Below are 14,597 nucleotides of genomic sequence, written 5' to 3' on the forward strand. Positions count from 1 at the left end.
GATATTAATACGTTATCATTAAATGATGACAAAACTAAATTTATGGTGTTTAGTGGTGCAAGGACAAATTGTGAAGCAAAATTAAAACCAAATCAAGTGGAAATTGATAGAGTATATGAAACTAAATTCTAGGGAATAATAATTGATCATAAATTATGTTGGAAACCGCATATTGAATATATAAAGGGAAATATATCGAAATCCATTGCTATTCTGTATAAAGTAAGACACATGCTGAATAAGACATGTCTGCATATGTTATATTATTGTTTTATTTTTCCATATTTAACATATTGTGTTGAAGTTTGGGGAAATGTTTATAAGACAAACATAGACCCAATAATTACACTTCAAAAAAGGGTCATTAGAATAATACACAAAGCGTGCTACTATGAACATACCAATCCATTATTAATAAGTTCTAATGTGTTAAAATGATCAGATATTGTGTTTTTAAAAACAATGGAAATTATGTTTTGAGTAAAGAACAGCCTTCCAGCTTGTATTCTTAGATTATTTAAATTAAGAGGAGAAAACAATAATTTACGGGGGGTATTGATTTTTGAAATAGGTAAAGTAAGAACGAATATAAAATACAAATGTATTTACGTCGAGTGGATCTAGCATAATATTGTGAGCGTCGAGTCCATAGTGGATCTAACATAATAGTGTGAGAGTCCAGTCCATAGTGGGGCCAGCAGGGGATCATCTTGAGTGGAGAAAGGTCAGCAGCGCAGACACGTCCCCAACTGATGCACAGATGAGTGGTTAATCCTGGGTCCCCACTTTAGACAGCTAGCACTTCATCTGTGGTCACCAAATCTGTGCAACCCCCCCTCTCCACGAAGGAGAAAAGAAACGGCAGATCAACTGGTCTAAAAGGGGGTCTATTTAAAGGCTATAGTAAACAAATGCGTTTTAAGATTGGACTTAAATGCTTCTACTGATATATACAGTACACACACATATATATATGTATATGTATGTATATATATATATATATATATATATATATATATATATATATATGTGTGTGTATACAGAGGCGCCGAAAAGGGGGGGGTAAAGGAGACGGATTCTAGGGGCCCATGATGGAGGGGGGCCCAGAGAGGCCCCTAATGATAATGAAATTATAATACAGAAAAAATAATGACACTGTGTTGGGGGCCCTGTAAAGATTATTTTCATGGGGCCCAAAATCCCTAGCGGCGCCCCTGTGTGTATATATACTGTATATTGTGTACATATGCATATATATATATAGTGTATATATACATATATATATATATATATATATATATATATATATATATATATATATATATATATATATGTTTATGTATATGTATGTATGTATACTGTATATATGTGTATATATATATATATATATATATATATATATATATATATATATATATATATATATATATATATATATATATATATATATATATCCGGAACCAGTTCTCTCGAGAGGGGCTGGACTCTCTTCCACTCTGGCGTTGCCAGCAGTGAGAGGCGACGGGCTGGGGTGGCAATTCTTGTTTCACCCCGGCTCAGAGCCTGCACGTTGGAGTTCAACCCGGTGGACGAGAGGGTAGCTTCCCTCCGCCTTCGGGTGGGGGGACGGGTCCTGACTGTTGTTTGCGCTTACGCGCCAAACAGCAGCTCAGAGTACCCACCCTTTTTGGATTCACTCGAGGGAGTACTTGAGGGTGCTCCCCCGGGTGATTCCCTCGTTCTACTGGGGGACTTCAACGCTCATATTGGCAATGACAGTGAAACCTGGAGAGGCGTGATTGGGAAGAATGGCCGCCCGGATCTGAACCCGAGTGGTGTTTTGTTATTGGACTTTTGTGCCCGTCACGGATTGTCCATAACGAACACCATGTTCAAGCATAAGGGTGTCCATATGTGCACTTGGCACCAGGACACCCTAGGCCGCAGTTCTATGATCGACTTTGTAGTTGTGTCATCGGATTTGCGGCCTCATGTTTTGGACACTCGGGTGAAGAGAGGGGCGGAGCTTTCTACCGATCACCACTTGGTGGTGAGTTGGCTGCGATGGTGGGGGAGGATGCCGGACAGACCTGGCAGGCCCAAACGCATTGTGAGGGTTTGCTGGGAACGTCTGGCAGAGTCTCCTGTCAGAGAGAGTTTCAATTCCCGCACCTCCGGAAGAACTTTGAACATGTCACGAGGGAGGTGCTGGACATTGAGTCCGAGTGGACCATGTTCCGCACCTCTATTGTCGAGGCGGATGATTGGAGTTGTGGCCGCAAGGTAGTTGGTGCTTGTCGTGGCGGTAATCCTAGAACCCGTTGGTGGACACCGGCGGTGAGGGATGCCGTCAAGCTGAAGAAGGAGTCCTATCGGGTTCTTTTGGCTCATGGGACTCCTGAGGCAGCGGACGGGTACCGACAGGCCAAGTGGTGTGCGGCTTCAGCGGTCGCGGAGGCAAAAACTCGGATATGGGAGGAGTTCGGGGAAGCCATGGAAAACGACTTCCGGACGGCTTCGAAGCGATTCTGGACCACCATCCGCCGCCTCAGGAAGGGGAAGCAGTGCACTACCAACACCGTGTATGGTGCGGATGGTGTTCTGCTGACCTCGACTGCGGAAGTTGTGGATCGGTGGAGGGAATACTTCGAAGACCTCCTCAATCCCACCAACACGTCTTCCTATGAGGAAGCAGTGCCTGGGGAATCTGTGGTGGGCTCTCCTATTTCTGGGGCTGAGGTTGCTGAGGTAGTTAAAAAGCTCCTCGGTGGCAAGGCCCCGGGGGTGGATGAGACCCGCCCGGAGTTCCTTAAGGCTCTGGATGCTGTGGGGCTGTCTTGGTTGACAAGACTCTGCAGCATCGCGTGGACATCGGGGGCAGTACCTTTGGATTGGCAGACCGGGGTGGTGGTTCCTCTCTTTAAAAAGGGGAACCGGAGGGTGTGTTCTAACTATCGTGGGATCACACTCCTCAGCCTTCCCGGTAAGGTCTATTCAGGTGTACTGGAGAGGAGGCTACGCCGGATAGTCGAACCTCGGATTCAGGAGGAACAGTGTGGTTTTCGTCCTGGTCGTGGAACTGTGGACCAGCTCTATGCTCTCGGCAGGGTCCTTGAGGGTGCATGGGAGTTTGCCCAACCAGTCTACATGTGCTTTGTGGACTTGGAGAAGGCATTCGACCGTGTCCCTTGGGAAGTCCTGTGGGGAGTGCTCAGAGAATATGGGGTTTCGGACTGTCTGATTGTGGCGGTCCGCTCCCTGTATGATCAGTGTCAGAGCTTGGTTCGCATTGCCGGCAGTAAGTCGGACACGTTTCCGGTGAGGGTTGGACTCCGCCAAGGCTGCCCTTTGTCACCGATTCTGTTCATAACTTTTATGGACAGAATTTCTAGGCGCAGTCAAGGCGTTGAGGGGATTCGGTTTGGTGGCTGCAGGATTAGGTCTCTGCTTTTTGCAGATGATGTGGTCCTGATGGTTTCATCTAGCCAGGATCTTCAGCTCTCACTGGATCGGTTCGCAGCTGAGTGTGAAGCGACTGGGATGAGAATCAGCACCTCCAAGTCCGAGTCCATGGTTCTCGCCCGGAAAAGGGTGGAGTGCCATCCCCGGGTTGGGGAGGAGATCTTGCCCCAAGTGGAGGAGTTCAAGTACCTCGGAGTCTTGTTCACGAGTGAGGGAAGAGTGGATCGTGAGATCGACAGGCGGATCGGTGCGGCGTCTTCAGTAATGCGGACGCTGTATCGATCCGTTGTGGTGAAGAAGGAGCTGAGCCGGAAGGCAAAGCTCTCAATTTACCGGTCGATCTACGTTCCCATCCTCACCTATGGTCATGAGCTTTGGGTTATGACCGAAAGGACAAGATCACGGGTACAAGCGGCCGAAATGAGTTTCCTCCGCCGGGTGGCGGGGCTCTCCCTTAGAGATAGGGTGAGAAGCTCTGTCATCCGGGGAGAGCTCAAAGTAAAGCCGCTGCTCCTCCACATCGAGAGGAGCCAGATGAGGTGGTTCGGGCATCTTGTCAGGATGCCACCCGAGCGCCTCCCTAGGGAGTTGTTTAGGGCACGTCCGACCGGTAGGAGGCCACGAGGAAGACCCAGGACACGTTGGGAAGACTATGTCTCCCGGCTGGCCTGGGAACGCCTCGGGATCCCCCGGGAGGAGCTGGACGAAGTGGCTGGGGAGAGGGAAGTCTGGGCTTCCCTGCTTAGGCTGCTGCCCCCGCGACCCGACCTCGGATAAGCGGAAGAAGATGGATGGATATATATATATATATATATATATATATATATATATATATATATATATATATATATATATATATATATATATATATATATATATATATATATATATATACACAGATTTGTGTGTGTGTGTATATATATACAAACGTATTATATACAGTGTATATGTGTGTGTATATATGTATATAAATAATGTGTATATATATATATATATATATATATATATATATATATATATATATATATATATATATATATATAATTTATTTATTTATTTATTTATTTATTTTTAATTTGTTTATAAAAAATACATTTAAAAAAATATGCTTTTGGGACATCTCTATGCAACCAGAATAAGCTTTTTTTTAAACTGTAACCTGTTTTGAAAAAGTTTAATTTGAACTATTATACCATATGATACATTGCAAGAATCGGTTTGAAGGGAGAATCGTGTTGAATCGCGAATCGATTCTAAATCGAATCATCGCCCCAGGAATCGGAATTGGATTGAATCGTCAGGTCCCCGAAGATACACACCCCTACTTTCAGCCATGTTACTCAAATGAGTCATCTTCGACCATGGAACATTGTACAATACAATTAAATTGTCTGAGATGGGCAATACACATTTTGAGTCATTCAATGTGTTATTATATGACTTAATTTGTTATTGATTATGTAACTATATATATATATTTTTTTTTTGTTAATGTTACGCTAATTTAAATGTTCACCACTATACAGCTGACAGGTTACTGTAAATACTTTTTTTAAAAAAGGGAGAAATATGCCCTGCCATTATCGTCTGCAACGCCGTCTCTTGCTTCTAGAGGCTGCCACAGTTTTCATGACACATCCGGTAGGGAACGTCACTTCCGGTAGTAGTTCCTTTTCTCCTGACACGTAGCAGCACTTCTGAGTTGGCAGATCCCTGTCTGGCTTTGTCAAACGCCATAGGTAGGTGCTGAAATGTTGTGAACAATCATTCCGTCTGCACGAAGTGTTTGAAGGGAAAGCAAAAGGTCAAATCACCTTTTTACTTGTTACTGTTATAGCGCTTTTAGCTAGCCCCTTGCTAGCTAGCTAAGTTGACGGTGCGCGAGCTACTTCGGTAAAAATATGTTTTATTTTTGTGTTCTATAGTTTGGAATTGGCTTCAATTAAGTCCTTGTACACGATCCGGTACAGTCAACTATAAACTAGTGCGGATGATAAAACAAACAAAAAGCAGCCTTATCCGAAAGCTGTAATACAGTTAGCTTATGTGGCTAACAGCTGGGCTTTTTATATTACTGCATTTGACTTTACATGTATTCCAACCGTTGGAAGTTTCTACGTTTTTATACGTTAGAATTCAAACGTGAGATATTTACCTTCAAATATAAATACTGACTAACCCATTTAAACTGACCACCATTAAGAGTACCAGATAAAATGTGTAAAGTTACTGAAAATTGCACAAACCCTTTCGAGTCAAAATACTGAAATTCCACGACATAGTAAATTTGCAAACAGATAAAATTATACACACAGCAAAATATATTCTGCTACCCAAGAATATACAACAATTCTTCTTAACAAAAGAGGAGACATATAATCTTAGAGGAAAAATGTAATTTAAAAACATTTGTATGTGCGTACAACACTTAAGCCCTTCACTATATCAGTATGTGGAATTAAATTATGGAATGGATCAATCAAACAATGTACTAATATAATCCACTTCAAGAAACTCTTCAAACTTAGTGTTTACAAAGTACAAAGAAGAAAAAAACCATGATAAACATTCTGAATTTATTTCATCCATCCATTAATTTTCAAGATAATCTTACTCATCTCACCGTATGAAATATAACTTACTTCACCAATTATTTATTTGTTTATTTTTATTGTTACTAGGGCTGGGCGATATGGCCTTTTTTTAATATCGCGATATTTTAAGGCCATATCGCGATACACAATATATATCTCGATATTTTGCCTTAGCCTTAAATGAACACTTGATGCATATAATCACAGCAGTATGATGATTCTATGTGTCTACATTAAAACATTCTTCTTCATACTGCATTAATATATGCTACTTTTAAACTTTCATGCAGAGAAGGAAATCACAACTGAAAAAAATCACTATTTTTTTCATACGGTGTTGATCTGGAAATGTTTGCCTCGGCATTTTGATGGTGTGGGCGTGTGGCACCGAATGGAGATGTTGACATGTGGAGTAAGCACTCTTCATTCTCTAGCAGGTGACTTTTCAAATGATGCTACATATTAGCAGTAATGCTACTTTTTATAGCAACGCTTTCGCCCCACACTTGACAAATTGCGGTTGTCTGTTCGACATATTTCCACTTGAAGCCAAACCACCGCCAGACGATGGACCCCCTGTTGTTTTTTGGGGGAATTAATTCTTCCTTCATTTGTTACCAGATTCGCACCTTCTCTCTCTCGTATTACCACTCGCACGGCTGCGCTAGCATCACAGCTAACGTTACCCATGCTGCTACCTCTCTGCTGCACGAGGGCGTATACGTATGTGAAGTATGTAAGAAGGTGCGCTTGTCTGTCTGTGAGAAGGAGACACAGGAAAGAGTGAGAAGAGCCTGTAGTGTAATGCCAGCAGCTAAAAGCAACTGCGTGACAACATATACTCGAATATCACGATATAGTCATTTTCTATATCGCACAGAGACAAACCCGCGATATATCAAGTATATCAATATATCGCCCAGCCCTAATTGTTACTACTTATGGAGTACATTGTAAATGAAGTGAACAAAACTTTTAGCAACTGATATGTAAAGGAAAGGGGGTAGGATTAAATAAGCTCTGCTTCTTCCTACTCCTTTTAGAACATGTTGACTAGAGAAACTGGAAATTCTGATGTATCATGTTGTATGCATGCATGCATGTTCGAAATAAACACAAACTCAAAAGATTCACTTGATAGCGTATGTGTATCACATGAGTTATCAATGTAAGCAAACTGTGATTTGTGATCATTATGATTAAAGAGTAAATAACGACAGTACTATTTCTGCCATCCTTTTGACAGTGAGAGATGTCGGGGTTTGACAATTTCAACACAGACTTCTACCAGTCCAGCTACAGTGTAGAAGACCAAAACCAGGCTGGCTACGGATACAACAATGAGAACCCCCACAACAAGTATTTGACAAAAGCCTCCCGAAATTGTCCCTGTGTTGACGTACCCAACGGCCATTCTCATTGTTTGCTCCACAGGCAACATGGCCAATATGACTATTCCCAGCCAATGGGCTACCCCTCCCCAGGAATGATGCAGCCCCAGCAGCCATACACAGGACAGATCTTTCAGCCCACACAGACCTACACACCGTCCGCGTCTCAGTCCATGTACAGTAGTAGCTTTGATGACGAGCCGCCGCTACTGGAAGGTCTGTTGAACCGTGAAGCCAACGCTACCTCTTTGAGAGAGCAGTCTTGCAGGATTTGTTCTCTCTCTGTCTCTCTTTAGAATTAGGTATCAACTTTGACCACATCTGGCAAAAGACGCTGACAGTCCTCCATCCTCTGAAAGCGGCAGACGGCAGCATTATGAATGAGACCGACCTGGCTGGCCCCATGGTCTTCTGTTTGGCTTTTGGCGCAACACTCCTCTTGGTAAATCACTGCTCAAGCTACAGGTGGAACTGACATTCGTATCAACAAGGCTAGTTTTTGTAGTTGGATTTTATTTCCAGCAGAGAACATATACTGTATGTCAATGTGTTCTGCCTAAATAGTATGACAGCAGAGTAGGGTTGCAAGGTATAGATGATAGATTAGATTAGATTTATTGGTCCCCTTTGGGGAAATTAATTTTCACTGCCGTACATTTAAACGATAGACATTACACATCACAAAACAAAAATACATCATACATGACCAACACATTTATAGGCCTGTCAGACAGGCCTATAAACCTGCTGTTAAGGGCAGCTATAGCTGCAGGAATCAGGCTTTTCCTGAGGTAAACCCTCCGGAATTTGATGGTTCTGTACCTGCGCCCTGATGGTAGTGGGATTATGTATTGGTGTAGTGGGTGACTGATATCCTGGACTATCGTTTTTGCCAGTCGAGTGATGGACCTGTGGTTTAAATCTGAAATGTTGGGTGTGGGTAGGCCGATGATTTTAGCTGCTATGTTTGTAACGCGTGTGAGTTTGGTCCGGTTGGTTACAGAAAGCATGGTGAAAAAACATGTGGAACAGTACATAAGGTTGGGTTGAACAATGCATTGGTAAAGTAATAACAGGAGATGAGGTGCAACGTATAGTCCTTTAAGTTATCGGATGGCTGACAGTCTTTGTTGACTTCTTTTTTGAATGTCCGTGGTGTGCTGATCAAAAGTGAGTTTATTGTCCAAGGTTACGCCCAGGTGTTTAAAAGTGTCAACTGTTTTAACTGTTTGTGTGTTTATGATAATGGGGTTCTGAGGTGAGAGGGGGTTGAACCATATTTCTTCTGTTTTATTGACATTAATTTCCAGATAACTGGCTGTGCATGACTCTATGAAATGTTTGACTGTGTTATGATAGTCCAGGATGGATTGGCTGTTGGAGAGGAGTGCGAGAATGGCTGAGTCATCTGAGTGTTTAAAGTATGTTGTGGTGGGTGAGATGCTATGGCAGTCATTGGTGTAGAGTGTGTACAGGAAAGGGCTCAACACACATCCCTGTGGGATCCCGGTGTTGATGGTAAGCATCGGGGATGTTTTTGAGCCCACCCTTACTGCTTGCAGTCAGTCAATGAGGAAGTTGTGGGTGAGGTGGATCAGCTGAGGGGAGATGTTGAGCTGGTGTAGTTTCCGGATCAATAGATGCTTCTTTTGGGAGTTGAAGGCGGAGCTGAAGTCCATGAAGAGGATCCTGGCAAAGTTGCCTGGGGAGTCCAGATGCTGGAGGAGGAGATGCAGCAGGCAGGTCACAGCATCTCCTGTGCCCCTCCTGGCCCTGTAGGCAAATTGGAGGGGGTCCAGGTGTGGGGTGACAACTGGAAGGATGATGTAGAGCAGCAGTTTCTCCAGGCACTTCATAACTATGGATGTGAGGGCTATGGGGCGGTAATGGTTGAGTTCTGTGGGTCTGGATTTTTTCGGTACTGGGATGATGGTTGCAGTTTTCCACAGTGTAGGTATTGTTGCAGTCCAGTAGCATTGACAGAAGAGTGAATGTAGGATAGGGGAGAGCTCTATGGCACAGTCCCTGATCACCCTGGCTGGAATGCCATCGGGCCCTGGTGCCTTGCCTGGCTTGCAGCGGCTCAGCTGGGGCCGTACTTCCTCCTCTGTGAAGGGGGCCGGTTCCTCGGGGTCTGGTGGTGGGAGGGCTCTCAGCAGGTCCTGACACTCTGGTGAGAAGTCCAAATGATCAAAACGGGTAAAAAAAATGTGTTCAGGTCTTTAGAGATGGTTTCTGGGTCACTGACAGTGCATGATGTTTTTGGTTGGCATCCTGTCAGGGTTTTTACCTTCTGAAAGGCCTGCTTGATGTTCATGTTGCTGAATTCAGTTTCCAGTTTGTTTTTGTACTTCAGTTTTGCTTTAAATAACTTGTTTTTTAAATTCCTATTTTTATACAATATAAATAATATGAATTTGACCTACACTAGAGCTTTTAATACTATCGTGATAATGTATGTTAATAGCATATTCTAGCTGTGTTCCTGCAAATTTTGACAACAACAAGCGAACAAACGCATTCGCAATGCAATGTAGCGTCCTCACTATTGGCTAATGTCTATCCACAGTGTAAAGCCACATCTAAGTCTTCTAAGCAATCCTCTCTTCAATGGCGCCAAATAAAATGTTTCTTACAAGTATTGTCCTTGGAGGACAAGTAATAGCTAAACATACCTACACTACACTCTAGGGCAGTGTTTTTCAACCACTGTGCCGCGGCACTAGTGTGCCGTTAGATACAGTTTGGTGTGCCGTGGGAGATTATCTAATTTCACCTACTTGGGTTAAAAATATTTTTTGCCAACCAGTAATTATAGTCTGCAAATTATGTGTTGATGTTGAGTGTCGGTGCTGTCTAGAGCTCGGCAGAGTAACCGTGTAATACTCTTCCATATCAGCAGGTGGCAGCCGGTAGCTAATTGCTTTGTAGATGTCGGAAACAGCGGGTAAAATGTTTGAATTTTTGGCCACTCTTGACAAAATTGGTGCAGTTCAGCTACATTTATTGTTTTTTTTGACATGGACTTGTTTCTTCAGCATTGTCCACACGTTTAAGTCAGGACTTTGGCAAGGCCATTCTAAAACCTTAATTCTAGCCTGATTTAGCCATTCCTTTACCACTTTTGATGTGTGTTTGGGGTCATTGTCCTGTTGGAACACCCAACTGCGCCCAAGACCCAACCTCCGGGCTGATGATTGTAGGTTGTCCTGAAGAATTTGGAGGTAATCCTCCTATTTCATTGTCCCATTTACTCTCTGTAAAGCACCAGTTTCATTGGCAACAAAACAGGCCCAGAGCATAATACTACCACCACCATGCTTGACGGTAGGAATAGTGTTCCTGGGATTAAAGGCCTCACCTTTTCTCCTCCAAACAAATTGTTGGGCATTGTGGACTTTCCTTCAGAAGGTCTTGTCTTTGTCCATGTGATGTCAGATGAAACAAAAATTTAAGAGTTGTAGAAAATATCGGAACCTCAAGACAGACATGACATTATGTTATTTTCAAGTGTATGTAAACTTTTGACCATGACTGTACATACAAACATAACTCTGGATATGTGAATATGGAGTTTTCCTAGGAGACATAACAGTTGGACAGCATTGTCCGAGTCTTCATGAACTGTATATTGTAAAAACAGAACCATTTCTTCTTTAGGAAACAAGGACGAGTGTGGGCGACGCATTTGATTGGTTAAACAGTTAACGTGTGTGTTTGAGGGCCGCTAAGGGAAAATTGGATTAGCGAACTGACGACGTTTGGGCAAAGTTGCAAGGCCTCGCACATTTTGCGGGGATTGAGTGAACAAGGGGTTGAAATGACGGCTTTTACAGGCAATGGAAAAAGACCAGCTGCCCTTGTTATAAACAAGTTAGATCTTTTCATGACTATCTTGTGGAGTTTTCTGCCTTCCCTAGACTGCCTCTCCTTATGTGAAGTACAAATTAATGTAAAATGTATATACTGTATATGTAACTAAAGTTGTATAAGCAGCACATTTTGAAAATAGTTTTCTAAAGATGCTGTGCTTCACCTGAAGAATCTACAAAATTGCCTGAAGCTTCTTTAAAATCTGCTAATGCTGATCAGTGTTTCTTTTGCCTTTTTTAAATGTAAAGAACCACTGAAGACATGTCAGGCCATCTAACCCAGTGTTTTTCAACCTTTTTTGAGCCAAGGCACATTTTTTGCGTTGAAAAAATCCGGAGGCACACCACCAGCAGAAATCATTAAAATACGAAACTCAGTTGACAGTAAAAAGTCGTTGTCGCAATTGTTGGATATGACTTTAAAGCCCTGACTTATTTTGAGTTGTTTGCTGTTTTCCTGTGTGTAGTGTTTTAGTTCTTGTTTTGCGTTCCTATTTTGGTGTCTTTTTCTCTTTTTTTGGTATTTTCCTGTAGAAGTTTAATGTTTTCCTTTGAGCGATATTTCCCGCATCTGCTTTGTTTTATCAATTTTTATCCTTCTTTGTGGGGACATTGTCGATTGTCGTGTCATGTTCGGATGTACATTGTGGACGCCGTCTTTGCTGCACAGTAAGTCTTTGCTGTCGTCCAGCATTTTGTTTTTGTTTACTTTTGTAGCCAGTTCAGTTTTAGTTTTGTTCTGCATAGCCTTCCCTAAGTTTCAATGCCTTTTCTTAGGGGCACTTACCTTTTGTTTTTGTTTTTGGTTTAAGCATTAGACACCCTTTTACCTGCACACTGCCTCCCGCTGTTTCCGACATCTACAAAGTAATTAGCTACCGGCTGCCACCTACTGATAAGGAAGAGTATTACACGGTTACTCTGCCGAGCTCTCGACAGCACCGACACTCAACAACGGCACTTTATTAGCAGACTATAATTACTGATTTGCAAAAAATATTTTTTACCCCTAATAGGTGAAATTAGATAATCTCCCACGGCACACCAGACTGTATCTCACGGCACACTAGTGTGCCGCGGCACACTGGTTGAAAAACACTGATCTAACCTACAGAACAGTACACAATAGTCCAAAAACCCAACAAAAGTAGGGCACGGCTGGATGAAGTTACTTGTATGAATCATCACAATTATTATACTACAATATGATTAAGGGGGTATCGCAAAATCATAACCACAAATTGGCTTAAGTACGGTTCTTCGGGGACCGTTAGTGGTTTGGCAAGCAGTGTTAATACGCAACAACCATGACATGATTTCCTACAAATGTTGTAGATAGTTGGTACTTGTGCCTTTTAGTATATTTTGGCGCACATAGGGAATAAAATATACAAATGGAAAATTGTTCTGATATGACTTGTTATGCCCCAGATTGCAAACAATGTCACTATGGCTGTCTTCACTTTGTGGAGCTTCTTTTGCAAGGAACAATTTATTATTTGCACTTTTTAAAAGGCCTGCTAATGTCCAATTATCAGTTTTAAACTGTTTTTAAATGACCAATCTTTCGTCCTTCATCTGCATTCCTCTCATTCGTTCAATTGTGTTTCCCCAGTCTGGTAAGATCCAGTTTGGCTACGTTTACGGCATCAGCGCCATCGGCTGCCTGGGCATGTACTGCTTGCTCAATCTAATGAGCATGACGGGCGTGTCCTTCGGGTGCGTGGCCAGCGTGCTTGGTTACTGCCTCCTTCCCATGATCGTCCTGTCCAGCTTCGGAGTCATCTTCTCGTTACAGTGAGCGCCCTATTGCAGAATCATACACACTCAGGTTTTTTTTCCTCCCCCCTAACAATGTCTTGGCTTGCTCGTCCTCCTCAGGGGCATGCTGGGAATCATCCTGACGACGGCCATCATCAGTTGGTGCAGTCAGTCGGCGTCTAAGATCTTCATCTCCGCGTTGGCAATGGACGGGCAGCAGCTCCTGGTGGCCTACCCGTGCGCGCTCCTCTACGGCGTCTTTGCGCTCATCTCTGTCTTCTAGAGCAAACGTTTCATGCAGGTTTGAAATAACGGCTCTCCACTTCTTCTGTGATTGCAGTGTAATTAGGTGTCTATGCCACAATGACCTAATTACACCAATTACAGTCACCGCAGTTTATAACAGAGCCAATAATTCTATTTTGATAGTTTTTATTTCAACATCCACTAACAGTCTCCACATTCCAATGGGGCCATCTGCGCTTTTTTTTTTCTCCGTCATCCCACATGGAGCCAGAAAGTTAAAATGTGTGCTCCATCGGGGACCTTAATTGAACCAGCACAGCTTAACTAAAGGAGACACCGTGGACCACCTGTGCAGGTGCCGCAATGTGCATAAACTTGACTTCCACGCAGGACAATCTGGACGTCTGAGGCTCTGCTCTGGATTCATTTCAATCAGGATGCTTTTTGCCAAGACAACAAATCGAGTTTATGCTGCAGCTTTTTTTTTGTTCAAGAGGCATCTAACGTCATTTTTCATCTTTGAACTTTTTTAATAATGCCTCTAAACGGAGCAACTATTTGTTCATCAATGTTTATTTTAGCGTCCACAACACTTTTGTATACTTTGACGTGTCCTGTGTTGTCCGTGTCAAAGTGGGGTTTAAGGTGTACACTCATGCACACGTGGTGTTATGTTAATAAATAAGAGACTGAGAAAAAACGCCATAGCTGCTTTATATGGAGGTCTGCAATGGCGCCCTGCGCTAGATAGACCATGCAATATATTCAATGTTTTAACATAGGGATGTGAATTTCATAGCAACTCACCATTACATTCACAATCCATTGTCCATTCAAAGCGATACTCGCAATATAGTATTTGGTGTACAAATGATGATAAAACCATTTCTAAACAGGTTACAGATTACAAAAACTGCTGATGAAAGATGTTTACAGTGGGTACAGAAAGTATTTAGACCCCTTTAACATTTTCACTCCTTGTTTAATTGCAGCCATTTGTTGAAATTAAAAGTTTCTCAATGTACACTCGGCACCCCATCTTGACAGAAAAAAAATACATGTAGATTTTTTTGTGCAAATGTATTAAAAATTAAAAAACTCAAATCACATGTACATAACTATTCACAGCCTTTGCTCAGTTGATGCACTTTTGTCAGCAATTACAGCCACAAGTCTTTGAATACGATGCCACAAGCTTGGCACACCTATCTTTGGGCAGTTTTGCCCATCCCTTTTTGCAGCACCTCTCAATCACCATCAGGTTGGATGGG

General features: G+C 42.6%; 1 protein-coding gene across 1 annotated transcript; it reads left to right on the forward strand.

The window, feature by feature from the left end:
• The first annotated feature begins 5,055 nt into the window (after nucleotides 1-5,055).
• On the forward strand, nucleotides 5,056-14,473 carry yipf5 (Yip1 domain family, member 5). The gene is made up of 6 exons (XM_061961611.2): nucleotides 5,056-5,201; nucleotides 7,303-7,415; nucleotides 7,491-7,663; nucleotides 7,744-7,889; nucleotides 12,935-13,116; nucleotides 13,201-14,473. The coding sequence occupies exons 2-6, from the start codon at nucleotides 7,309-7,311 to the stop codon at nucleotides 13,361-13,363; spliced, it is 771 nt and encodes a 256-aa protein (XP_061817595.1). The 5' UTR covers nucleotides 5,056-5,201; nucleotides 7,303-7,308; the 3' UTR covers nucleotides 13,364-14,473.
• Nucleotides 14,474-14,597: the final 124 nt, after the last annotated feature.

This window comes from Nerophis lumbriciformis, linkage group LG09 (assembly GCF_033978685.3).
Source record: "Nerophis lumbriciformis linkage group LG09, RoL_Nlum_v2.1, whole genome shotgun sequence".
Lineage (NCBI taxonomy): Eukaryota > Metazoa > Chordata > Actinopteri > Syngnathiformes > Syngnathidae > Nerophis > Nerophis lumbriciformis.

What these genes read in the sequence shown, in the direction of transcription:
- yipf5 (XM_061961611.2), top strand. Translation starts at nt 7,309, where the DNA reads ATGTCGGGGTTTGACAATTTCAACACAGACTTCTACCAGTCCAGCTAC. An exon ending in TTGGCGCAACACTCCTCTTG is followed by an intron (nt 7,890 to 12,934) that starts GTAAATCACTGC and finishes GTGTTTCCCCAG; the next exon opens with TCTGGTAAGATCCAGTTTGG. An exon ending in GGAGTCATCTTCTCGTTACA is followed by an intron (nt 13,117 to 13,200) that starts GTGAGCGCCCTA and finishes CGTCCTCCTCAG; the next exon opens with GGGCATGCTGGGAATCATCC.